At 35.7% G+C, this 27,658-nt stretch overlaps 1 protein-coding gene across 2 annotated transcripts in view; it reads right to left on the reverse strand.

The window, feature by feature from the left end:
• PPM1A (protein phosphatase, Mg2+/Mn2+ dependent 1A) overlaps positions 1–27,658 on the reverse strand; it is a 41,667-nt gene that overhangs the window by 2,965 nt on the left and 11,044 nt on the right. For both annotated transcript variants that reach the window (XM_061156937.1, XM_061156938.1), the window contains exons 2-4: positions 7,393–8,246; positions 5,088–5,205; positions 734–842 (exon numbers count right to left, since the gene is read on the reverse strand). In XM_061156937.1, coding sequence (XP_061012920.1) covers positions 734–842; positions 5,088–5,205; positions 7,393–8,246 — 1,081 coding nt within the window. The remainder of the gene's footprint in view (positions 1–733; positions 843–5,087; positions 5,206–7,392; positions 8,247–27,658) is intronic.

Genomic DNA, 27,658 nt, shown 5'->3' on the forward strand with positions numbered 1-27,658 from the left:
TGCTTCAAACAGGAAGTTTTGAACAATTACATGAAATTTTTAAAAACATGGCTACACTAACAGAACAAGTAGAGAAACAAGGAAATTTGTCAATATATCTTTGTAGATCAATTACATGAATATCTGACGTAAAAATGTCTTAAGCCTTGAATTGTAAAACTGCATAAAGTCTCCACTGCAGTTTACAAAGATCTAAGGTTAATATGTAACACAGATTTAGTCCAGTTCTATGAACTAAAGTGCAAGGAGAAAAAAACAAGAAATGCATCTACCTATCTTCCTTCACACCAAAACCCAAGCAACCAGCATCGACAACCAAAAACATCGGGAAAATCAGAGATACAGAGGAGGAGGAGGAAGAGACAGATGCTCATCCATGGGGTATTCAGTTATCCAGGGATTAACAAAATCAAATTATAGTAGGCATAATACTGACACCTGGAATTTTATAGTACTATGTAATTGAGTTTAAAATTTTCTTTTACTGTATTATCTCATTTACACTATATGAGATAATCAGTGTAATCCAAGCCTCCACTGAAGACAGACTTCAGTATAATTAGTTACAATGATATTCTGATACCTGTATATCATTAACACTGGAAAACAATGAACCACAAGTTAAACATTCTGAAGTCACTTTAGAAATTATGTAAACACACGTCTGACCTACGGACACCAAACATTTTCATGTACTGAGACAAATGCTAAGAGTGTTCAAAATGTAACTTACTTGCTCGCCAGTTCACCCCCTGGTGGGAGGCTGGGTATGTTCTCACTCGCTAATGTGCGCATCACATGGACTAAGTCAGGGACGCCTTCCCCCTGCTTCTTTATGATTTCTGGGAATCAGAAGTACTTTTTTTGTAAGTGTTATTCAAATTTAATAATAATAATTAAAAAATGAAACAAAGATAACTTAGGTTTTTAAAGACAGCATATACATCTGAGATTTTCTAAACTAGTACAAGGGAAAAAAATCAAATTGAACTTTGAAAATTGATGACAAAAGGATGTACAAAATGATACAAGAGATACAATACTTTCCAGATTAACTTCAAAGACCAAATATAAACAAGATAAAAACATGAAAAAATTTCATATTAAAATCAATATATTACATAATCAGGGATACGTGTGTACAAATGAGGATATTCCTCTCAAGATGCCAGCTAGTTACTTCTGAGGGGATTAACTCCTCTAATTAGACTGGAAGCATGTTTCCTGAATTTTGCCCTGAAAATACAATACACATTAAAAAAAAATAAACAATTTCAAGATCTTAAAAAAGAAAAAAGAAACCCTTTAAGTATGTGGGATTTACTGATGATATACTAACACAAATCATATTTACATGTTTATATTTACAAAATGATACTTAAGTAGCATGGGCAGAATAGGTCATACACTTGAACCCCACTTGCTGCTTAACTTCTGTCTAAAGTATCTTTAAGCAATAAACAGATATATACCATTTCCTGTTGATTATCTGAACAAGGCCTACAGAATGGAAAAAAGTCTAAATTACTAAGTGTTTTTAAAAAGAAAAAATTTGATAAACCATACAACTGTATTTAAAATTGTTAATTTTAAAACATTGTTATTAAATGGGAGAGTGATATGATCTACAGTATTGCCATGCAGATGCATATTGTCATTCATACCACAGAATACCAACCCATTATGCACAGACAACTTAAAGAGTGCTCAAATTATTCACTTTAAGTCCAAGAAGTCTTTACCTGGAGTTCTAGCATATTTATTCTAAACATAAGATCATGCCAAGAGTACTTGTGATTATATGTTCAATTTTTTGTTTTCAATTATTTACACTAAGAAATTTTCTTTGTCATCACTGGATATCATTCTAGTTCTCAATCTGTAAATACCGTTGAAAATAACAATGCATGTAAAGATTTTTCATCCTTCCATCAAGTTTCAAAATATTAATTCATCATTAAAGGCACATATTAAAAGACAGACGCTGCTACCCATACTTCTTTAAATGGCTCAAATTGTCCTTTTTAGGATTAAGGCCAAATTTTACCATCTTTTTTTTTTAAACCAGTCTTAAATCTGAACAAAAAGCAAGCATCTCAGATTTGGTTTGCCAAGTTCCTTTATTGTATAATCTTTAACATCTAGTATATTTATTCTACATGATTCTAATGCTGGAAATTTGCTGTACAAAAATAAAGGAATTTGATGTTTACCTAAACTGCACAATTTCACAATCTAAAGTTGTAATACACTTAACATACAGTCTCTGCTAAGCCAGTACAATTATTGGACAGATAACTAGATACAATATAAATGAACACTGATGATAAATTCAACTGATGGTTTCAGGTCTAAAAACATTACCTCGAATCATCTATATTAGATGTATTATATACCTCCTTTGTTAAAATATAAAAATCAGGATATTTTAATTGTGAAGAAAATTACAGGAAGACAAATTCTTTAAAAAAATAAGACTTTAAAAACAGTCATATCTCCTATTCCACATGGGACCATACATTTAATCTATCTGAGCATTTAACACTACACTAGCCTTGCTTCTTTCTGCTTTAAAAAATAAAGAAAAAGAAATTTTAAGAAATATTCCTGATTCATATCAATGTATGACAAAACCCACTGGGAAAAAAAAAATAATAATAAAAAAAAAAAAAAAAAAAGAAATATTCCTTTAACTGCTCTTGGACTATTCATTTCAATTAGAATTATAAAAAGACTGAATGCTTTTATTAAAGAATATATGTGTATAGAAGATCTACGTTTCACATGCTCATATATGCTGCTCCTCCCCACTTCCCTCTGCCAAGTCTGAGAAATTCTATCAGTTATCTCCAAATTAGCAACTTTAAAGCTTGTGCAGTCAGTAGCAAATAAAAATATAAAAACAACACAGGTATCCTCTTAAATTGGCTTAGAAGGACCACAGCCTTAAGTGGTATAGTTTAAATTATGAGTTCCATCTTTTCACAACCCTAGAGAGTCAAGTATTTCGTAGATCATAGGAGGAGAGCCAAAAGCCTTTGTCCTTTTCTGTGGTGTGGACAGAGAAGCCACAAGTATTCAATGCAAATAAAATGAAGTTTAGTAGGTCATAGCAATTTAGCGAAGGCATGTATTTAAAGAAAGAAAAAAAGGAAAAGGTATTCAGTGCCTGTTTTAAAAGCTGACTGCAGTATTTATCACTTTTTAAGACACATAACAATTTTTACAATGCAAATAGCTACATTCTTTCTATGTTTTTAAATATAGTAGTGATTTTAATTAATGTAATATTTAGATGCAGTCTCATCAAATCTACCTTGGTAAAGGATATTGTATTTCTGACATAATAATCTCCAATTGAACAATACAAGTATAACAAAACTTCAACATACCCAAAATATTGAGTATTAATGTAAAGTTTGTTCAGATGGCAATTCCTGCTTGATAATAGGCAACATAAAACTTAATATTATAACATAAAATTACCTATCTAAAGCAATTATTTATAATTGCATCAAAAACTTAAAAGAGTGCACACTAAAGAGAAAAAGCAGCAATTCATTTCTAAAATTTGACTCCATTTCTTAGTAAATAAAACTAAAGTAGGTATTTCTTTAAATCAATAAGAAAACATGTACACTCAAGTTAAAATGCCAATAAATTAAATATCAACATATCCCAATATATATTCTTCTTCAGGTTTTGTATTTTTCCAAGAACAAGCAGTGTGAACCAATGTGCTATAACTTGGTAGCATTCTAAATATTTTCTTACTGTATTATGTATTAATAACTCATATTGAAATGAATTATTTAAAACAAAGAATTTCCAAGACCCTTGGTAATAGTGAGGAAACAAACTCACTGAATAGTATGCTTAGTAAGTGAAATACTAAATACTACGTATATACCAGTAATAGATATATCACTATCAAGAAGGGGAGAGAAGTAAAAAACAAAATAGCAACTCTAAGACAGTACTGAAAATCAAAACCAATCACCATTCTAACACCAGACTAATTATAACTGGTATCAAACAATAAAAGGAGAGAAAACAAAATTAAAGTGCATATTAATTTTAATAATGCAGGCACAACAGGATTTAAGTATATAGTATATCAATGTTTACATGGTATTAAAGGTCTTTAATAGTGTATCAATGTTTACATGCTATTAAAGGTCTTTAACGTGCAAAGTAATAACATTAGGAGCCAAAAAAAATGCATTTTAACACTATCATAGGCATGTCAAGTTTTTCCTGCTTAAAGAAACTGCATAATCTACAAGCTTATTGCATAATGCAATAAACTGTAATTCTCTGGGGATACTTAATATTTATACCAAATAGCAGCTGCATCAATAATTATTTTAACATTTTTCAAATATTTAAAGGCATCACACCTGAGAGTTACAAATGCCTTTCTAATTGTCTCAAAGTAATCTGCAGAATTATGATAAATACACTTCCGTAATTTCCAACTTAATTTCTTGATTTTATTCAGCATTTACATTTCTGCCAGGTAGAGACCTAGTATGTCTTCTATTCAGGTTTATGTTGTCTAGGTGAGGCAGTTTATGGCTTAGGCAAGAAGCTTTGAAATAGTTTAAACTAAATTTTTAAAAGCTGTGGCACATGAAAGGTATTAATAACCAGGCTATGATCTTCAAGTTCTTATTTTAAAAGTCCCAAAGATGTTAAATTCATAAACACAGCTTTACACAAAAGATGGCATTCAAATTATCACCATCATAAATAATCTATTTATAATAAACCATAAATCAGACTTTCCTGGCATAAAATTATTCACGCCAGTGAATTAATCAAGAATTTGAAAGCATACAAACATTTTACCAAGTATCCTGAACAGAATGTACTGGGCCATACTTGTTATTTCTAATATAACTGTAATAGGACAGTAACAAATACCTCAACAGCTACTACAGAAATGCTCTTTCCCACTTCTGTACACTAAACACCAAATGTCGAAGCCATGTATGTAAAGATCTAAAAGTTAACATGTTATAAAAGTTTGATTATGCTGAGGTTTTTCTTTAATAGAGCTACTTATTTTTTGTTAAATGATCCACCTTCTACTCTGCTTTCCAGGTATTTGTCCAACTCTTCCTCCTTCTTCACTGCTTCTGGCGATACTTTGGGTGCATTTGGAAAACAGATCAATATCACACTCATGTTGTCTCGACTTCCCTGGGAAGAAAAAAGTTTGAGAAAACATTTTGTTTCCTTTTTGTAAACGTTTCCTTGAGAACGTTTACAGCCATGTCAATTATACTTGTTCTAGTGAGAATATATATTGTTTATAAGGAGAGAAAAGTATATATGCACATGTGGAAGGGCATCCCCCAAATACATATATAGTACCTATGGTATATAGAATCACCAATACTCCAAAAGACAGGAAAGAAACACTACAGGTTAAATTCTACTGCAACAATAATTTTTTAAAGTTCTATAAAATAAATATTTCTGAACATTTACTGGTGGCCTGCTTAACATGAAGTGATACCTAACACAAATACACATACACACATACATTGAATTCAACAAGGTAGAAAATTCTAGTGATATTCTTTACAACATGATTTCGTCTGTAGTTACACATATACCTGACAAATTTACATTTAAAATAAATTGTGGGACTAATTGATTTGCTTCATAATAAGCAGAAATATGGAATTAGAAATAAAACTACATATATAAAGTTAATAAACCAACTTTTAACTTTCATAATTTTTTAAAAAAGGCCTAACTTTTAGGAAGTACATTCATTTAAAGACAACTACATATTCAAAATACTATAATTACAATACTTGAATCAATTTTGGCCTCCCCACAAATCACTTCCTTTTCCTATTATTAATAATAACTGGGAGTTAACTTCTATAGAGCATAATGCAGAATAAAGTGTAATCTGAGTCATAATTTACTAATATCTGAATCTGATAAGTCTCTTAAGAAAACAGCTTTTAATTTAGTTAACAAAGTATTTAATTCTCAAGTGCTAAAGGATAAACCTAACAAATGAATGCCACTTTGTCCCTTTTTTATACTAAAAGGGACAAAGAACATAAGCATCATTGTTTTGTTCCTCCTAAATTCAAAAATTAATAGTGTGCACTATCAAGTTATTGTTCTATTGATTTTTAACATATTTGTTAGATGTTACATAAACTTGATTTGTGTTGGATGTCACATAAACCTGATTTTTAATTAAGATTTTAAGTATAGCTGGCAGTTGTGCATATAAAACTACAAACAGTATTCTATTGACTTACTATTTCTGAGTTTTAAAAGAAAATCAAACATATAGCCTCTGAAGTTTTATAAAATCAGAATTTTTTTAAACAAACAAAAGAAAACCCACAAAGAATTAGTAAGCATTATTGACAAAATACAACAGTGTGGTAGAAAGAACACCGCACCCAAGTCAAGGGCTCGGCTTCTAGTGTTAGTGCTGCAACTAAGGGGGTAAATTGTGTAACATTTTAAACTTCTCTTAAAAAGGGAGCACCTTGTATCAACTACACAGTTTGCTAAACTAGGTACTTCATATGTATACAGTAGCTCATTAATTTCATTCCCCAGTCTTATGAGCTCGATATTATTTTCTACATTCAAATAGCTGAGAGAGGTTGAACAATTTGTTCAAGACTGTACAGTACAAAAGTAACAGAGGTAAGATTTGATTCCACCTCTGACTCTTAAGTCCGCAGAACATTCTGTTGCTCATCTACACAATCCCATTTGATTATCCAGACAACCCCATAAGACAGGGTAATAATATCTCTCTCTTGAACAATTAAAGAAACTGATTTTCCAGATAGTTTAAAGAGCTTACCTGAAGTCATGCACAGTCTCATACCAAGTGCTTCTGACTCCATGTCCAAGGCTATTTCTATTATGTAACACCAAATCATCACTAAATCCTCTTTTGGTGCTACAGATTCATTACACCAGTCTCAAAGTATTTCCATAAATATACTGAGATATCACATGGTAAAATAAAATATTAAAATTCTAAAATGCCTTTCATTTATAGACAATGAGGCTTAACTCTCTCCATTCCCCTTCTGAAAACATTCACTTTGATACAGTCTTTTCACCTTTGATAATACTGCATAATATCAAAAAACTCAAGTAATTATGGTTACTAGAAAAGACTAAACATCCAGATTATAACTCTTGCATTTATGGTAACTGGACAATTTATTTCTAAGAAGTACTCCTATATTATTTTCATAATTGATGAAAAGTATTCAGCAACTGTACCAAAAACTTATTTCCAAACTATAGGCTCTAAGATGATTTTATACTAGAGTAGTAATTAAGATGACATAAAATCATTTCATCTTAAAAAAAAAAAAGTCTAGCTACCTTATACAAACAGGTGTCGACTACTTCATTGCAAACTTTCTCAAGGTCATCAGTGACTTCAAGTCTGGATCTTACAAAATCACAGAGCTCTTCATTTCCCATGACATCCCAAATACCATCACATGCAAGAATAATGAATTGATCATCTTCTTCAGATCTTTCAATATCATGGACTTCAGGCTCTGGTGAAACAAGCTGCTCTGTAGGGCCTTTTCCATGGACACATTTGTAATCAAAGTCCCCAAGGGCCCTCGACACAGCCAGAGAGCCATTCACACGCTGAATCATTACAGAACCACCTGCATTCTGAATTCGTTCTTTTTCCAGCGGATTACTTGGTTTGTGATCTTGTGTGAAGAAGTAAACTTTCCTGTTCCTACAAAGTAAACCTCTTGAGTCTCCACAGTTAATGAAGTAAGTATGTTGAGGAGAAATTAAGACACCCACAGCTGTTGACCCACTTCTATCAACACCATGTTTCTTCTCTGACATAACTCTCATATGTTCATCAATCTCCAGGAAACCTGTTCTGATTCCATTCTTTACATTTTCCACAGAAGGTGCTCCTGCAGACCCTTTAAAATCCTGGTTATTGGTGATGTGATCTAACAAATGCTCACAGCAGTATTTGGCAACCTGAGAACCAGCATGCCCATCATATACAGCAAAGAATGACCATGTTTCAAGTCCACTTGGCAAACCGATCACAGCAGTATGTGCATCCTCCATTTCAACTCGCCAGCCTTGCATGCTGCTTAGCCCATATCGCAACCCATTACCCTGCCCCTGGGCATTATGTTTTTCCATCTTTGGTTTGTCTAAAAATGCTCCCATTATGTCTTGATTCTCTAGGTCTGCAAAGGAAGAGAAACAAAAAAGTTAATAACTATCTTATAAACAAACTATCAATACATATCCAACAACTTTTCTTTAAGAGTAAAGGAAATACAAAGAAAGCTTAAATATCTTAGTTGAGTATTCAGGATTTTCCAAAGTTTGGCTTCAAATATCTAGTTTTATTCCTACTACACGAACCCTCTGAAAAAGTTAAAAAAAAAAAATCTACTTACAATGATCCAAATTTGCATGCTCCTTCTCTTAAGCCTTTCCTCATGTCAGTGCCCTTAACTGGGATTTCCTGCCTTTCCTCCTTCCTTATATAAGTATACCCGTCCTTTAAGTTCTAGCTCAAATTCTATGTTTTCCATAGGTTTTTCAGTCTTTGATAAGCCAATAAGTTATTAAATTACTCTAAGTGGTTCAGCCTCAATTTTCAAGCTGCAAAGCAATTATACACACATATAACAAAATTTACCTACTGTAACCTAACCTAGTGGTAATAACACATATCATTATGACAGCACTTTATAATCACTCGGTATAAACAGTAAAGGAGATCAAAAGGTCTAGGACAGTGTTGTGGACAAGTCTGAAAGTTTGGCTAACCTTTCCCAATAATCAAAAGCTAAAACCCCTGGCTGGGAATGGGCTTACAAGGCAGGAAGACAGTGTTCAGGATTCAGGTTGGCCTTTACTTGAGTAATAGCCTAGGAATGTAGAGACTTGGGGTCCAAGTCATCAAATGAGTCAACAACTGAATGCAATCTGAAAGGAGGACAGAATGAGATTTAATGAAGGTGAAGAGAGATGGGTGGAGTGGGGAAAGTACCTAGGTAAATTAGAATGAACTCAGGAAATTGAGAATTTGTGATGCTATGATGCTAAGCTCTGGGAAGAAGCTGGGAAGAGAAAGAGGAAGAAGAAAAACAACTCGGGAAAATTTCCCGGCAACCTCTCCCTCCTTCTTTATCCTACTAAGGCCAAACTAATACACAGCAGAGAAGTCTGGCTGATTGGTATGATAAAATGATCTCCGGCCTACTTGTCCACTTCCATTACAGTTCCACTAATGGAAGCTAAATAACAAAAACTAGTCTTTATTCATTTCTTAAGGTAGTATTCATCAAATCGATACACAATATGGCAAGGGTGAGTGTTTTAATGGGACAAAAGATACAATAGTAATGACATCTTAATAGCAGACAATGTGTAAGATGAACTCTAAATCATTCTAAGTTTTGCAAGCATTACTTCAATTTATTCTCAAAAAGACTCTGAGGCAGGTTATAATATTGTTCAATTTATATTAAGTTGATGAAAAAGTAACTGTGATTTCGAACTTTGAATTTTAAAGCATTGTAATCAGGCTCAAACACATCTTTATTAACCAAAATAGGAACCATTACAATCAACACATTTTTGCCAACAAGAAACAAGTTTGTTTAATCCTGCAGTGCAAAAATCCATGCTTGGGGGCTTCCCTGGTGGCTCAGTGGTAAAGAATCTGCCTGCCAATGCAGGAGACATGAGTTCAATCCCTGATCCAATAAGATCCCACATGCCTCAGAGCAACTAAGCCCACGCACCACAACTACTGAGCTTGGGCTTGAGCCCAGAAACTGCAACTACTGAGCCCATGTGACCCAACTACTGAAGCCTGTGCTCCACAACAAGAGAAACCACCACAGTGAGAAGACCCCGCTCTAGGCAACTAGAGAAAAGCCCTCACATCCAAGAAGACCCAGGACAGTCAAAAATAGATAAATAATAAAAAATCCATGCTTGGGGATTCAATCAACTCTAGGAAAGCATTTTCTGCCTCCTGCTGATTGTGGAAGCTATTTTCCCTGCAAAAAGTTGTCAAGATGCTTGAAGAAGTGGTGGTTGGTGAGCCGTCAACTGAATGTGGCGGATGAGGCCCAACTTTATTCAACTTCTGAAGTATTGGTTCTGTGATGTGCAGTCAGGCATTGTGGAGAAGACTGGGCCCTTTCTGTTGACCAGTGCCAGCCAGCTGCAGGCACTGCAGTTTTCGGTGCATCTCACAGATCTGCTGAGCATACTTCTCAGATGTACTGATTTTACCAGGATTCAGAAAGCTGCAGTGCATCAGATGGGCAGCAGACCACCAAACAGTGACCATGACCTTTTTTTGGTGCAAGTTTGGCTTTGGGAAGTGCTTTGGAGCATCTTCTTGGTCCAACCACTGAGCTGGTCGTCACTGGTTGTCATATAAAGTCCACTTTTCATTGTATGTCACAATCCAGTGGAGAAATGGTTCATTGTTGTTGCACAGAATAAGAGAAGACAACACTTCAAAATGATTTTGGTTTTCAGTCAGCTCGTAAGGTACCCACTTACTGAGCTTTTTTACTGTTCCAATTTGCTTCAAATGCTGAATGACTACAGAATGGTCAAAGCTGGGTTCTTGGGCAACTTCTCATGTGTTTTAAGAGGATCGCTTTGACAATGGCTCTCCGTTGGTCACTGTCACCGTCACGCCACTACCATCCTCCTCTTTAAGGTTCTGTCTCCTTTAGCAAAACTTCTTGAGCCACCACTGTACGTTTTGTCAGCAGCTCCTGAACCAAATGAGTTGTTGTGAGCTGTCTCCACTGGTTTATGACCCATTTGAACTCAAATTAAAAAACTGCTTGAATTTGCTTTTTGTCTAACATCATTTCTATAGTCCAAAATAAACAGCAAGTAGTAAGTCATTAGCAAAAAAACAAAGTGAGAAAGGTGCATTAAAACAATGTGTAACATAACTACATTTATTTAAGAATGTATTTCAATATACAATGGCAAAGTTCAACAAAGCAAAATTGCAGTTACTTTTGCACCAACCTAATAGATGAACTTTATTGAGACTAAAAAACTTGGCCAATGTCACTCATGAGAAAAATTTAGGGGAATTAGGACTCAAATTCAAGTCTGCCTCACTCTAAAGCACCATTTACTACTAAGGCAATGGTGTCAGTCATGGCTGTACAAAAGAACTTATCTGTGGACTTTTTGAAAAAATCAAAATTAAAAAAAAATTAGAATTTCCACAGTAGGATTGCAACCTAGGCATCTGTGTACCACTGGTAAAGATTAGAGATGGAAAGCCTAGATAGGAAGATAGAAGATGATAGAGCTGTAGTGAGGTTAAGTCATCTGCTGAAGGTCAACAGCAAGTTGCCTCATCTCTGTACCTCAATTCCTTTTGTGAGGCTAAAGGGGAGGTGGGAAGGGTTACAGCCAGCCCTCCAGATCTTGGGGTTTCACATCCATGAATGTGAAGGGCTCATCATATTCACTGTACTACACTTATAGAAGGGACCTCAGCATCCACACATTTGGTATCCACGGGGGCTCCTGGAATCACTCCCTGCAAATAATATTGGACAACTGTATTCTTAAGACACTTGATATCACTAATCTAGCATTCTTTTTTCATCTGTACAGTGGGCATATTAACACTTACCTCTGAACGCTGCTGCAAAAGTTTAAATGAGGTAATGGCTGCAAAGTAGTTACATTGAGTATAGCAAAAATGAGGAACTCTGCAAATGGAAACTATTTAATTATTACTACATTCTCACATACACAGCCAATCTAGATTCTGCTATTACCTAATAGGGACCTTACACTTTTATAGAAAATTCCAGTAGTTAATTTTCTAAATATACACATGAAACTACCAAATAATTCTTTGAAACTTTTGAAAAAATATATATTAGGAATATAAAAATGTAACAGACCAAGTCAATCATATGAAAAAATTTTAGGTCCAGCTCTACTGCAAATGCAAAAATACAGTCAAAATAATAATAATAATTAATAATTATTAACCAATTAATAATTATTAACCAATAATTTTGTCTGGAGTTTCACATACTTAAAAATAGCCATTTAGAAATCTTACCTCCTTGAATTCTGAATAATTTGCAGAAGCCTGGTGAAGCAGTTATATAAAAATAATACTTATCAGAAATTATATATAAGTAACTTCATAACTGTCATAGTACTTTGTATCGAAATGTTCACATCGGCTAATAACGCTAGTGTTGTGATGCAACCTAGCATGTGCTCAGAGCTGACTAAATAAAATTAGTAGGCTAAAATGTGGGCTTTAAAAAGACAACATAAAAGGCAGATAGGCATGGAAGATAGTCACCAAAGAAAGCAGAAACTTCTTTTAGTGTCATTTCATTTTTTCCTGTGCCTACTCTATATAATTTGTTTTCTAAATTTCTAAACTACCAAGGGTAAATGACCAAAAAAAGAGGAGAGAAGAGGTAAAGAAGAAGAGAAAATAAAGGAAGAAAAGCAAGAAATCTCAACTTTTATTTTTGGGACTAACAGCAAATAATAGTGCACTAATCGCAGTTTCTGGCAATGCCAATCTCAAATACTTAAACGAAATAAAATATATTAATAAGCAAAGAACAATAAGAAGACATATTTTTAAAGATTCACAAGTTAAAGGTGGGAATGGGCAGAAGGAGAGGATGGTGAACTCAGCATCCATTAGCTCCAAACTAGAAAACACCCATCAATTTATGAAATGACACTGAATGAGTAAAACAATTGCAGGCTGTCAACCAAAGCAAAAAGAAACAAACCACTCTGAAAGTAGGTTCATGGAAATGAAAAACAATTACTGAACTAAAATTTTTAATAGAGACAATGAATAGCTAGATACCACAGTTAAAACAATAAACAGAAAACCAATAAATGAGATCACTTCAAGAAATTCTTTTAGAACTCAGAAGTTCTTCCCTCATCTTGATTGCAAACATACAAACCCACCCATGTATGTACCCATCCTACCCTCAGACCTTTCTCTTATATTAGAGTACTCCATCTTCTCACTTGAGTTAAATCCTTCTATTATAGTTTTGGAGACAAGGCTTCAAAGGACTCTTACATGACTTACATGTCTTCCCAGGAACCCAACACTGTTACTCTCTTTGACCCCTTTTATTCCTCTATATTCAACCTCTCCCTTTCTACTGCAGTACAACTTCTAAAGACACTCAAATGTTATCCATTAAAAGTAAGTATTTAGGTGACTCACTCCTTTTAGATACCTCCTGCTTCTTTCTCTACAGTTGAAACTCTTTTTAAAAAGTGTTGACACTCCAAACTCTGGTCTGGCCATTCCATCAAAACAAGTTTCTCCAAACTTAATCCAATGGACATCTGGCTGGCTGCTTACAGCAGCAATCAACACAACAGTCCCTCTTCAAACGCTGTTCCCACTGGCTTTTCAAGACGCTACACACTCCGAGCTTTCCTCCTACTCCTAGCTTTTCCATCCATGTCTCCTTTGCAAGCCCATGTTCATCTCTCACGCCATTAAATATAAGCATTCAAGGCTTAGATCTGGGTTCTCTTCTCACTCTATGCTGGCTCCCGAGGTACCTTTCTGCATCTTTTTTTCTTTCACAGCTTTTGCCAGTGAATGTCACCATCATTCATCAAAATGAATAGAAACCAAGGACATACCTTTGACATCTCTTTCTACTTCATCTCCCATCAGTTCATCATCAAGTTCCATGGATTGTACTACTTATATTATTTTAAATATATTTTAGATATATTATTTACATATATTTTCAAATCTGCCCAGTTTTTTCTCTAACACTGGAATCTTCAAGCTATCATTATCTCTCAATGCATTTTTCTTCAAGGTAGTGTGTGCTCAGTTGTGTCTAACTCTTTGTAACCCCATGGACTGTAGCCTGCCAGACTCCACTGTCCATGGAATTTTCCAGGCAAGAATACTGGAGTGGGTTGCCATTTCCTCCTCCAGGGGATCTTCCCAATCCAGGGATTGAACCTGGGTCTCCTGCACTGCAGGCAGATTCTTTACCATCTGAGCCACCACAAAAGTCCAACATATTGTTATAGGTCAATTGTATTTTAAAGAAAACAACACAAAATAAAATAAGACAAAATACCCCAAAACCAAAAAACAAGCTCATAAAAAAAAGATATTTGTGGTTAGTAGGAGTGGTAAGAAAGGGAACTGGATGAAGGCAGTCAAACGATACAATCTTAACAGTTACAAGATAAATAAGTACTAGGGATGTAAGGTACAACATGATTAATATAATGAATGTTGCTGTGTTTTATGCATGTGTGTGTGTGTGTGTGGTTAAGATAGTAAATCCTAAAAGTTCTTATCACAAAAAATTTTTTTTTTCTTTTTTGAATCCAGCAAGGAGATCCAACCAGTCCATCCTAAAGGAAATCAGTCCTGAATATTCACTGGAAGGACTGATACTGAAGCTGAAACTCCAATACTTCGGCCACCTGATGTGAAGAAGTGACTCACTGGAAAAGACCGTGATGCTGGGAGTGGGAGGAGAAGGGGACGGCAGAGGGTGAGATGGTTGGATGGCATCACCAACTCAATGGACATGAGTTTGAGTAAACTCCAGGAGTTGGTGATGGACAGGGAGGCCTGGCGTGCTGCAGTTCATGGAGTCGCAAAGAGTCCGCTATGGCTGAGCGACTGAACTGAACTGAGATGACAGATGTTCAGCTAAACATGATCACTGTGGTAATCATTTCATGATGTATGTAGGTCAAATCATTATGTTGTACACCTTAAACTTACATGGTACTGTATGTCAATCATGTATGAATAAGAGTGGAAGAAAAAGATACTACAAGTTTCACCATATCATTCTGTATTAAAAGTTATTCAATGACTATCCTCTCTTTAGGGGGGATAATGAACTGCTTACTATGGCTCACATGAAATCTCTGAGTGGTCAGGAGCTCATCAACCTTTTCCAAACTTACCTTGCTTCATAATACTCCCCACTCCATAACCACTCCACTGCAACAACATTCTCTACTCCAACCATATGGCTTTCTTAAAGTACCTGGCACTTTTCACTGTTCCTTCCTCCAAAATAACATAAACAAATGCCACTCCCTCTACTTAAAAAGCCAATCCTTCCCTCCTACTCATTTTTATATCTTAACTCAAGTATTAGGTCTTCGGAAGAGACTCCTTCAAATACCCTGGATCAGCTCCTTCAGCATGGAGCACACAGCAGACCTTCAATAAAAACAATAAAAGCACTCCAAAGAAAAAAGCAGATGCAAATAATAAGTTTGCAAGTAGAAAGAGTACACCCAAGGAATAAATATAAACATAAAAAGTAAGACTTTCTGATGGAAAAATAGAGAGGCTACCTACTGTTTTGTTGTATTAAAGTCAAGTAATATGGTATCATTTGTTCCTTTTTCTTTTTAGTCCCCAGGGTGAGGTGTGTAGGAGGGTGTTAGGAAAGCTGTAAAGCCTTTGTTTTTCAATATATTATCCAATAAATGCTTGAGTTTTAATGTTTCAAGTGTGGTTGAATATAATACATAGTTTTGGTTTAAGCATATAGTATTTTTGATAAGTTTTCTGTCATTATCTGGCATAAAAATATTTATAGCACATAAATATGTGTAAATTATCATTTTAAACACCACCTTCAAGAATTAAAAAAAGATGCTCATCCTCTTGTTTTATTCCTTATGCTTGCCTTTGTCTGATATTAAAATCTCAACCTTGACTTCTTTTTTATTTGTTCAGTATATTTTGCCTGCCACAAAGCTCTGTGTACTGGGGCATCTCCAGTGAGTTTCTTGCTTTGGTTAACCTCCTGATAGCATTAACTTGTCTTTAAACAGATATTATAGGAATGGTACATGTATAATTCCCCTTTTTAGTGCTAGTATATTTGGTAATATCTTTCAATTATCTTCATAATAAATGCCAACTTTGCAGGATCTAGATTTCTTTATCCTCAGCATTTACAGGTATTACTTCATCACTGCTTATCATCCGACATTGCAAAGAAGTTTGAGGCCAGCTGCATTTATTTTTGGCATGTTTTGTCTAAATTTTCATTTTCTTTTTTAAAAAATATTTTAACTTCATTGGAGGATAGTTGATTCACAGCTTTCCTGGAGGCTCAAACAGTAAAGAATTCACCTGCAATGTGAAAGGCCGGGATTTGATCCTGGGTCAGGAAGATCACTGGAGAAGGGAATGGCCGCCCACTCCAATATTCGTGCCTGGAGAATCCCATGGACAGACCAGCCTGGTGGGCTACAGCCCACGGGGTCACCAAGAGGCAGACCTGACTGAGTGACTGACACACACACGGCTGATTGACAATGCTGTGTCAGCTTCAGGTGTACAGCCAAGCGATTCAGTTAGACATAATACATGTATATTCACTCTTTTTGAGATTCTTTTCTCATACAGGTTATCACAGAATATCGAGTAGAGTTCCCTATGCCATACAATAGGTCCTTGTTGGTTATCCATCTCACATATAGCAGAGCGTGTGCACTGAAACTACTGAAGCGCCTAGAGCAGATGCCCTGCAACGAAAAGTCACCGCAATAAGAAGTCCATGCACTGCAAGTAGAGAGTAGCTTCTGCTCTCTGCAACCAGAGAAAAGGCTGCATGCTGCAACAAACCAAATATAAGTAAATAAAAATAGATAAAAATTTTTTAAAAAGGAAAAGAAACAAAGAACATGGACAATGAAATTCATGAAATAATGTTAAGTGGCCAATAAATATATGGAGCAATGATAACTCTTAACTAGCCATTAAAAATAAATTTGCTTTTCACACATTACTTTAATAAAGATCAAAAATTCATAACTATTGGCAAAGGAGTAAAAATATATACTTCTCATAGGTAGGAGAGCAAACTGGTACTTTTTTGAAAGATACGCACCATATACATCAATTTTAAATGATACTTCCATTAAGATCATTTTGTATATTCACCCTTTGAAGTGTTCCTCTGTTCCAGTTGTGTTTTTAAATACATTGCTATAAAACAGAAAAGACGGCCAAGCCACCTGCTAAAGATAAACTCTTGCAATACAAAGCACCTGGTGAAGCTGAAACTGTGAGTCTCCCAGGCTCAAGTAACAGATGCACAGAAGGCGCCATCCCATTAGGACAGTAATGGAAAACCACAAATGCCCTGTGCAAGGCTGGGGCAGAAACCAGGCTCACTGAAACAAATGCCTGCCGTGGCGGGGCTCCTTGCCTATAAAAGGAGCAGGGAAAAGCTACTTACTAACCATTGGTGGGAAATTTAGTCTAAATGTAGTTACATGCTCTTCCAACAGAAAAATAGACCTTCTTTTGGTTTTTGGTTTGTGTTTCTTGGAGAGATAAGCCTGATCCTGATGTTATCAAGAATCAGGAGAACCAACCCTCTAATATAAGACATGGTTTCAGACTGGAACATGCAAAACACACTAGATAAGGGTGAAAAGAAAGAAAACAAACAAACAAAAAATTCCACTTAATACGAAACCGAAACACACCAGGACAACTGAACTAAGATGGACAGCAGACACACACCAACAATTGCAGGAATTCAACCCAGAAGAAAAAGTAGCAATCAGAAAATAACTTAAAATGTGCATGTTTAGTATCCTTCCAAAGCTAAAAAACAAACAAAAACAACAGACATGAAGGGGGAAAAAGGATAAAAAACAGCCAGAAACCAAACCAGAATAGGTGGCAGTGAGTGAGAGCAAGCGAGAACCTGAACATGAGAAAGCATTCACTGAGAAGTAAAAACAACCAAGGTCACATAAATTAGCTGAGCAAAGTCAAAGCGTAATTAGTAAATTGGAAAATGTACCTAGGAATTGCCTAGAACATAACACAGAAATTAAGGAGAATTAGGAAAAAGCAGTATGTAAAGATATAAAGGCTAAGAAATTTTCTAGAACTGAAGAAAGATGAGTCTTCAGATCAACAATTTATTTAAAAGAATGCCTACAGATAACACAACATACACACACCTAGGCATATCATGGGAATGTGTTCAGAACATCAAGTATGGTAAAACAAACAACAAATACTAACATCTACATCATACTTGAAATATGCAGGGCTCTAACTGCTTTCTATTAACGTAATCATCATGACAGTCCCTATGATATATACTACTTCATGACTTCTGTTGAGAACTTGCCCAAGGTCACCAAGTAAATAGTGGTGACAGAATATGGAAAAGGAGTACTTTTTAAAAATACCAGAGGAAAAAATTACATACAAAGGCATAACAATTAGGTAGAGACCGGACTTTCAGACTTCCAAGTTTGCCAAGTTTCATAATACAATGAAATAATATCTTGAGGGTGCTGATAGGAGGGGGAAAAAACTATTAATCAAGAATTTTTATTTGGAAAAAAAAAAACTGTGTAAAATATACTTTCAGACAAAAACTAAGGACATTTATAAGCCATACTCTGTTGCTAAAAAAATTACTAAAGGATACACTTCAGCAAGAAGAAAGGTAAATCTTTTAAATACAAGGAACAGTAAGTACAAAATCTGGTAAAATACACCCCATAGATTGTAGCCTGCCAGGCTTCTCTGTCCCTGGAATTCTCCAGGCCAGAATACTGGAGTGGGTAGCCATTCCCTTCTCCAGGGGATCTTCCCAACTCAGGGATCGAACCCAGGTCTCTCTCACTGGAGGCAAATTCTTTACAGTCCAAGCCACCAAGGAAGCCCTATAAATAAGGAAATGAAATTTATGCTACAAAAGGGGAAATAAAATTGTACGCAATTATACACATGATGGAGTGAATGTTTGGTGTTTAACCAAACATAAGCTCATAAAAGAGTCAAACATATAAGGAATCAAGTTGTCATGAGTAGGAATTAACATAACATATATAACTCCCTTAGTGCTGTAGGAAAAATGGGGTGTGAGAGGATGGTCATATTCCAGGTCTTGAGTGAGTCCATGGGACAGGCCGCCCAGTGAAGGGTCCTTGGCTTCTCACTGTAAAGAATTCAAGAATGAGCCGGAAGTTAGGTTTCTTTAGAAAGATACACACTCCACACAGAGAGTACGGGCAGTCCCTGAGGGTGAGAGAGGCAGCCCCAAGGCATGGGGTCCTCCAGGAAAGTGAGAGCTGCTCTTCGAGATACACATTCCACAGACAGCATGTGGTCAGTCTGAAAAGGTGAGAACTGCCTGCCTCGAGGTGTGGGAGTGGCCAGTTTTTATGTGCTGGATAATTTCATAGGCTAAGAAGTGGAAGGAATATTCTATCTATCTTTGAGAAGACGCAGATATTTCTAGGAACTGGGGTACCATCCACTATTTGGCTTTTAAGGTCCCCCTCAGAACTATCACCGTGCCTGTAGGTGTATCATTTAGCACATGCTAATGTATTACAATGAGCATGTAACGAGGCTCGAGGTCTCTGGAAGTTGAATCTTCTACCTACCCTCTTGGGCCTACTAGGTTCCAACCAGTGTTTGTGGCATCCTGTTCTTAGTGGTTCTGTCATTCTTTTAATGGTTGTGCCCTGCCCGCTTCCTTCCTGTTTCATAAGGACTTCACATATTAATAATAGAATTAGTGAATTTAAGATATAAAATAACTATACATGAAATGTTTAATAAGATTTTTTAAAAAACAGAAAATGAAAAATAAGAAATTAAAAAATTACCAAACAAATTGGTAAAGAATTCAATGTCACTTTTAGAAGTTTTAAAGATTGCTTTTTAATCGGTTGGGTATGTGAATTTGGTGCAGCCACTATGGAAAACAGTATGGAGGTTCCTCAAAAAACTAAAAATAAAGAGTTGCCATATGATCCAGCAATCTCAGTCTTGGGCATATACTCAGACAAAACTATAATCTGAAAAGATACATGCACCCTTATGTTCATGAAAGTTAAGTGTTAGTCACTGTCGTGTCCAACTCTTTGCAACCCCATGGACTACAGCCTGCCAGGCTCCTCTGTCCATGGAACTCTCCAGGCAAGAATACTGGAGTGGGTTGCCATTTCCATCTCCAGGGGGGTCTTCCCCATCCAGGCCACAAACCTGGGTCTCCTGCATTGCAGGCAGACTCTGCCATCTGAGCCACTGGGGAGCACTATTTACAACAGCAAAGTCAAGGAAACACACCAAGGTCCATACAGAAGGTGTGGGACACACATACATTAATATACGAAATGGAGTATCACTCAGCCATTAAAAAGAACGAAACAATGCCATTTGCAGCAACATGGATTGACCCAGAGACTATCATACTAAGTGAAATAACTCAGAGAGACAAATACCATATGATATCACTGATATATGGAATCTAAAATATGACACAAACATATCTACAAAACAGAAACTGACTCTCAGACACAGAGAACAGATTGTGGTTGCCAAGGGGAAGAGGTGGGAGGGGGCAGGATTAAATCAACTATTCTTCAATAAAATTAAAAAAAGAAATCAAAGTGAAAAATTACTGATATTAAAAACTCAAAGGATGATTTAAAAAACAGATTATAAAGAAATGCAGTAAATTAGCTCATTGAGTTGAAGAAATGAGAAAAATTACATTCACTTCAAAAAACCTACAACCAATGGATGAGAGAAAAGAGGAAGGTGAAAAAGAAAACTAAATTCTCCAACAATAATTAGTATAAATATAAATAGTCCTCTAAGAAGTTTAAGACCTGGACACTGCAGTGCTCCTGGAAACTCAGAAACTATTAACTAATCTCTCTGTTCATGTCAACTACCTGTAACATAGGAGTTGTAGAGTTTCCTAGACCCTATTACAAACATTTATTTCACTGAAAGGATCAGAAGACATCAGCAAAATAATGGTACCTTATACTATACAGTAAGGCTTAATTTCATTCAACAAATGCTCTTCTGGTATCCCATATTTTCTAAATACACTTAAATCATAGCAATCTAAATTTTCACATCTTTCTTTAAAGATACAAGTTTTGTACATGGTACATCAGTTTGCAGTTCACAGATCAAGGTCTTTAGAATATTACTCCAGTCTTGCTCAAGACTAAAAATATTTTCACAGGTTTCTCTGGTTAAATATTTTTGTAATAAAGCTCAATTTATAGACTAGTAGTTAAATCAACAAGTACTCTAAAGTTTCTCCTTCCATAGTATAATCTACAAAACAGTCATATATTACATATACAGTAATTCTTTGTAAATAAAAGAATACTTGCTATTAAAGCAAATTATACACATAATCATTTTGTAAACTTGGTTTCCAAAATTAAAATCATTCACATAAATCAGATAACACACTTTATCTGTTAAATAATAAATCTCAACTGTTATAAAGAAAACGTAACCTATCTTCATCAGCTGTTTCTTTAAAAATGTATATATAAAACATTATAAGCATATTTCTGATAAGGATTCATATGCTTTATTATAAGCTTGTTTCTGATATAGGAGTTTAAACATATCAGCCAAGTGGTCAAATACAGGTACTAACAGTTCCTATTCGTTTGTGCTCCCTTCCCCCCAAAATTTCCTGCTTTGTTACAGGATTTTACTGACTTTAAAGCTCTATGGGGGGAGTCCAGATCTTTGGGGGAGACTGAGTACCCCTAACTCAGACTGAGTACCCCTAACTGGTTCCAAATAGCAAAAGGAGTATATCAAGGCTGTATATTGTCACCCTGCTTATTTAACTTATATGCAGAGTACATCATGAGAAACGCTGGGCTGGAAGAAGCACAAGCTGGAATCAAGATTGCTGGGAGAAATATCAATAACCTCAGATATGCAGATGACACCACCCATTATGGCAGAGAGTGAAGAGGAACTAAAAAGCCTCTTGATGAAAGTGAAAGAGGAGAGTGAAAAAGTTGGCTTAAAGCTTAACATTCAGAAAACTAAGATCATGGCATCTGGTCCCATCACCTCATGGGAAATAGATGGGGAGACAGCGGAAACAGTGTCAGACTTTATTTTGGGGGGCTCCAAAATCACTGCGGATGGTGACTGCAGCCATGAAATTAAAAGACACTTACTCCTGGGAAAGAAAGTTATGATCAACCTAGATAGCATATTAGAAAGCAGAGACATTACTTTGCCAACAAAGGTCCATCTGGTCAAGGCTATGGTTTTCCCAGTGGTCATGTATGGAAGTGAGAGTTGGACTGTGAAGAAAGCTGACTGCCGAAAAATTGATGCTTTTGAACTGTGGTGTTCGAGAAGACTCTTGCGAGTCCCTTGGACTGCAAGGAGATCCAACCAGTCCACTGGAAGGACTGATGCTGAAGCTGAAACTCCAATACTTTGGCCACCTCGTGTGAAGAGTTGACTCATTGGAAAAGACTCTGATGCTGGGAGGGATTGAGGGCAGGAGAAGGGGACGACAGAGGATGAGATGGCTGGATGGCATCACGGACTCGATGGGCATGAGTTTGAGTAAACTCCAGGAGTTGGTGATGGACAGGGAGGCCTGGCGTGCTGCAGTTCATGGGGTTGCAAAGAGTCGGACACGACTGAGCAACTGAACTGAACTGAGTACCCCTAAAATCTCATTAACAATTCTAATTCAACCCGAAGTTCTGCTCTATCAAATCAAGTAAGATTTTCTTTGGCAGCAGCAATTTCTCAATTAGTGCTATTCTCTGGCTAATTCTAGAACTCTGAAGCAGCCCAATAGGGGAGCACTCACAATAGGATTCTGCTCCTTCAATCCAGAAAGCCCAAGGGCACAGTGAGAGTTTTATTCTCTGTGGGATTTCTCTAAAGAATAATTCCAAGGTGATAGGAATTTCCCAGTCTGCACAGGTTCAAACTTGAGGATCTTCGAACAGCCCAAAAGAAACCTATGACTATGGTTCAACTTCAAAATTTCTACAAAGTTGCGGAAAGAAAATAAGGGCATTATACTTCATCAAAAAATGGATTCATCATTTGTGCTTCACAGACATATGACTAAAATTCAAAATTTAGAACTGAAAATTTCCTATACTTTTCACTTTTCTTATCTTTTAATATAACATTTTTGACTTCTGTTTCTTCCCTCCAGGTCTTACTCTCTTCTAAGCAACCTCAAATTTTTTTATTCTTCTGCCCACATATTCAATCTCCTTGAAAATTTTACACCATTTCTATTCTTGCTCTTTGTCCCTCCCAAGCCTGAGCATCTATCTGTTTTCCCTTTCTCGCTTTTAATTCCTCCTCATTCTTGTGTTTACGACAGAGTAAGAAGGCAGGGTACAGGCAAGCCTGCTGCAAAGGAAAATATTTCAATGAATTCATGAAAGTCTGAGTTCATAAAGTAAGAGAGAAATAGCAATTAAATCAACATATTAGGGAAGCTAAGGGGCTACTGAGCAACCCACAGTGAAAAGTACTACTGGAGGTGAGGACTACATATTCCCTGAAGTTACTAGTGAAGAGCCTGATTTTTGGTTTAAATTTGGATAGTGTTTACAATTACTGAATAACTTTTCCTGGTCATAGAAGGAGGAAACAGTCATTATTTAAGCTGTAAAAAGAGGTTAAATTATTTCTAGCTGGTTATCTCATGAGATACACAAGATGTTTATCAAAGCTAGCAATCACTGATCAAAAAGTTATCTGGATCCCATTTATATGAAATATCCAAACCTACAGAGACAGAAAGGAGATGAGTGGTTGATGAGGGCTGGGGGAGAAGAGAATGGGGAGTGACTCTTAATGAAAACCAAGGTTTCTTTTGGGTGTGATGAAAATGTTCTAAAAATAAACTGTGGTAATGGCTGCACAATTCTGTCAATACACTGAAAACTACAGAGTGGTTAACTTCATATGGGTGAATCTTATGTTATTTTAGTTACATCTTAATAAAACCATTTAAAAAGATTACTATGATTTTTTACCATATGATCATCAAGAGATGCAGAAAAAAACTTGTGACAAAATTCAACACCCATTTATGATAAAAACTCTCCAGAAAGTAAGCATAGAGAAGACATACCTCAACATAACAAAGGCCATATATGACAAACCCACAATAAACAACATTCTCAATTGTGAAAAACTGAAAGCATTTCTTCTAAGATCAGGAACAAGACAAGGATGTCCACTCTCACCATTATTATTCAACATAGTTTTGGAAGTCCTAGCCATGGCAATCAGAGAAAAGAAATGAAAGGAATCCAAATCGGAAAAGTAGTAGTAAAACTGTCACTGTTTGCACATGACATGATACTATACAAAGAAAATCCTAAAGATGCCACCAGAAAACTACTAGAGCTCATTAATGAATTTGGTAAAGTTGCAGCATATAAAATTAACCCACAGAAATCTTTTGTATTCCTATATACACTAACAATGAAAGATTAGGAAGAGAAATCTCATGACTTCCCTGGTGGTATACTGGATAAGAATCTGCCTGCCAAAGCAGGACATGGGTTCGACCCTGGTTCAGGAAGATTCCACATGATGCGGATCAACTAAGCCTGTGTGACTCAAGTACTAAGCTTGCACTCTAGTACCCATGAGTTGCAACTACTGAAGCGCGAACCAAGCTACTGAGCCTGTGTGCCGCAACTACTGAAGGCCGTGTGCCTAGAGCCCATGTGCCACAACAAGAGAAGCCTTCACAATGAGAAACCCACACACTGCAACTAGAGAAAGCCTGTGAGCAGCAACAAAGACCCAGCTCAACCAATAGAACAAATAATTTTTTTAAAAGGAAGATTTTAAAAAAGAAAAATTAAGGGAACAATCCCACTTATCACTTAACAAAAAATAAAATATCAAGGAATAAACCTACATAAGGAGGTAAAAGTCCTAGAAAACTATAAGATACTGATGAATGAAATAAAAAACACAAACAGATGAAGAAATATACCATGTTCTTGGACTAAATGACTCAATACTGTGAAAATGACTATACTACCCAAAGCAATCTACAAATTCAGTGCAACCTCTATCAAATCATTGACGGCGTTTTCCACAGAATTAGAACAAAAAAATTTACAGTTTATGTGGAAACACAAAAGCCCTGAATAGCCAAAGTAATCCTGAGAAAGAAAAACAGAACTGGAGGAATCAGGTTCCCTGACTTCAGACTACACTACAAAGCTACAGTAATCAAGACAGTGTGGTATTGGCAGAAAAACAGAAATAGAAAATAGATCAATGGAACAGGGTAGAAGGCCCAGAGATAAACCCACATGCCTATGGTCAACCAATCTATGCAAAGCAGGCAAGAATATACATTGAAGAAAAGACAGTTTCTTCAATAAATGAAGCAACTGACAAAAGACTAATCCCCAAAACATAAACAGCTCATGCAGCTCAATTAAAAAGAAAAAACTTGAAAAAAAAAAATAGGTGGGAAATCTAAATAGGTATTTCTCCAAAGAAGACATTCAGATGGCCAGCATCACTAAGTACTGTTGTTGTTCCATCACCCAGGAAAACTGGAGAGTTACATATAAAGAATGAAATTAGAATACTCCTTATCACCATACACAAAAATAAACTCAAAATGAATCAAAGACCAAATGTAAGGCTATAAACTATAAAACTCTTAGATGAAAACATAGAACACTTTGACATAAATCACAGCAAGATCTTTTTTGACTCACCTCCTAGAGTAATGAAAATACAAAAATAAACAAATGGGACTTAATTAAACAAATGCTTTTGCACAGCAAAAAGGATCATAAACAAGATGAAAAGACAACCCTCAGAATGGGAGAAAATATTTGCAAATGAAGCAACTGACAAAAGATTAATCTCCAAAATATACAAATAGCTCATGTAGCTCAATATCAAAAAAACAAACTCAGTCAAAAAAATTTGGTGGAAGATCTAAATAGACATTTCTCCAAAGATGACATACAGATGGCCAACAAACACATGAAAAGATGCTCAACGTCACTAACTATTGTTGTTGCTCAGTTGCCTAGTCATGTCCAACTCTGTGACCCCAAGGACTGCAGCACATCAGGCCTCCCTGTCCCTCAGCATCTCCTGAAATTTGCCCAAGTTCATGTCCATTTTCATCAGTGATGCCATCCAGTCATCTCATCCTCTGATGCCCCCTTTTCCTTCTCCTCTTCACTAAGTATTAGAGCAATACAAATCAAAGCAACAAATGAGTTACCACTTCACACTGGTCAGAATGGTCATCATTAAAAATTCTACAAACAATAAACACTGGAGAGGGTGTGGAGAGAAGGGAAACTCCTACACAGCTGGTAGGAATGTAAATTGGTACAACCACTATGGAGAACAGTATGGAGGTTTCTCTAAAAACTAATAGAACTACCATATGACCTCACAATCCCACTCCTGGGCATATACCTAAAGAAAACCATAATTCAGAAAATTACATCCACATCAATGTTCACTGCAGCACTATTTACAATAGCCAGGACATAGAAACAACCTAAAAATCTCTCAACAGAGGAATGGATAAAGGCCTAGGAGGGTGGGAGGGTGGGCCTGACATGCATACACTCTAGGTATAAGACAGATAACGAATGAGAACCTACTGCATAGCACAGTGCTCCGTGGTGACCTACATGGGAAGGAAATCCAAGAAAGAGGGGATATATGTACACATATAGCTGATTCACTTCACTGTACAGCAGAAACCAAACATAACATTGTAAGGCAACTACACTCCAATAAAAGTGACAAAGAGTTACTATGATTTTATATGGCTTCCTGTGTATTTCATTTTGCATAAAAAGGTTTAAAAAAATGACCATACATCATTTGTAGTAACATGAAAGAGACTATATTAAAATTTTTTCAGATTAAAAAAGTTATCTGAAAGTTTCTCAGCTGCTCAGTATCTGTTCACCTTACAGCTTCAATATTTACTTCACTCTTTCAACTAAATAATTACTTAACCTCTGTCAACAAACCAAATTTCACCCAAATGAATTCTAATACAAAATATTGTTAATTGGGTTAAATATACCCTAATTTACAAGTCCAAATTAAAATCTTAAAAATTAAATTTCAAAAAGCAAATCAAAGTTGACTAATCAAACCAAAGAAAATAAGTCAGATAAAGCTCTTATGCTAAATAGTATTTCCATAAACCTCATGACACAAGTCATTTAGTACCCAAACTACAGTCAGTTTACACAGATTATCAGCAGCAGTTTCAATTTCACAAAGTATGAGACAGAGCTTGCCACTTTTGATGTATGCGTCATGATTTTTTAATGTATCACCATCTTCTAGATATGCTATGATCTGAATCACACTCTCCATAAGGTACTCTTCTTAAACTTCTATAAAGCTATGTAGAAATTACTACATAATTTTTTAAAGTATAACTTTAGAAGTACACAATTGCCTGAAGAATACCTAAGCTTAATTTAATTAGAGGATTTAGTGACTATAAAATTAGATACTGAGCTATTTCTACTAAACATTATAGCATAAGCAAAATATTAAAGGATTTAGATGGCATAGAGCTATTTAGTTTTTAAAGTTTCCGAAGACTGTTCTGGTATTCACAATCTCAATTTGCCTCATCTGTTAACTATTTCAAATTTCTCAGTTTTGGATAACGTGTCTATATATTCAGAAGTGGATTCAATTCCCAGTGTGCTGTTTTTCAATCCTTGCATA

This window comes from Dama dama, chromosome 12, assembly GCF_033118175.1.
Source record: "Dama dama isolate Ldn47 chromosome 12, ASM3311817v1, whole genome shotgun sequence".
Lineage (NCBI taxonomy): Eukaryota > Metazoa > Chordata > Mammalia > Artiodactyla > Cervidae > Dama > Dama dama.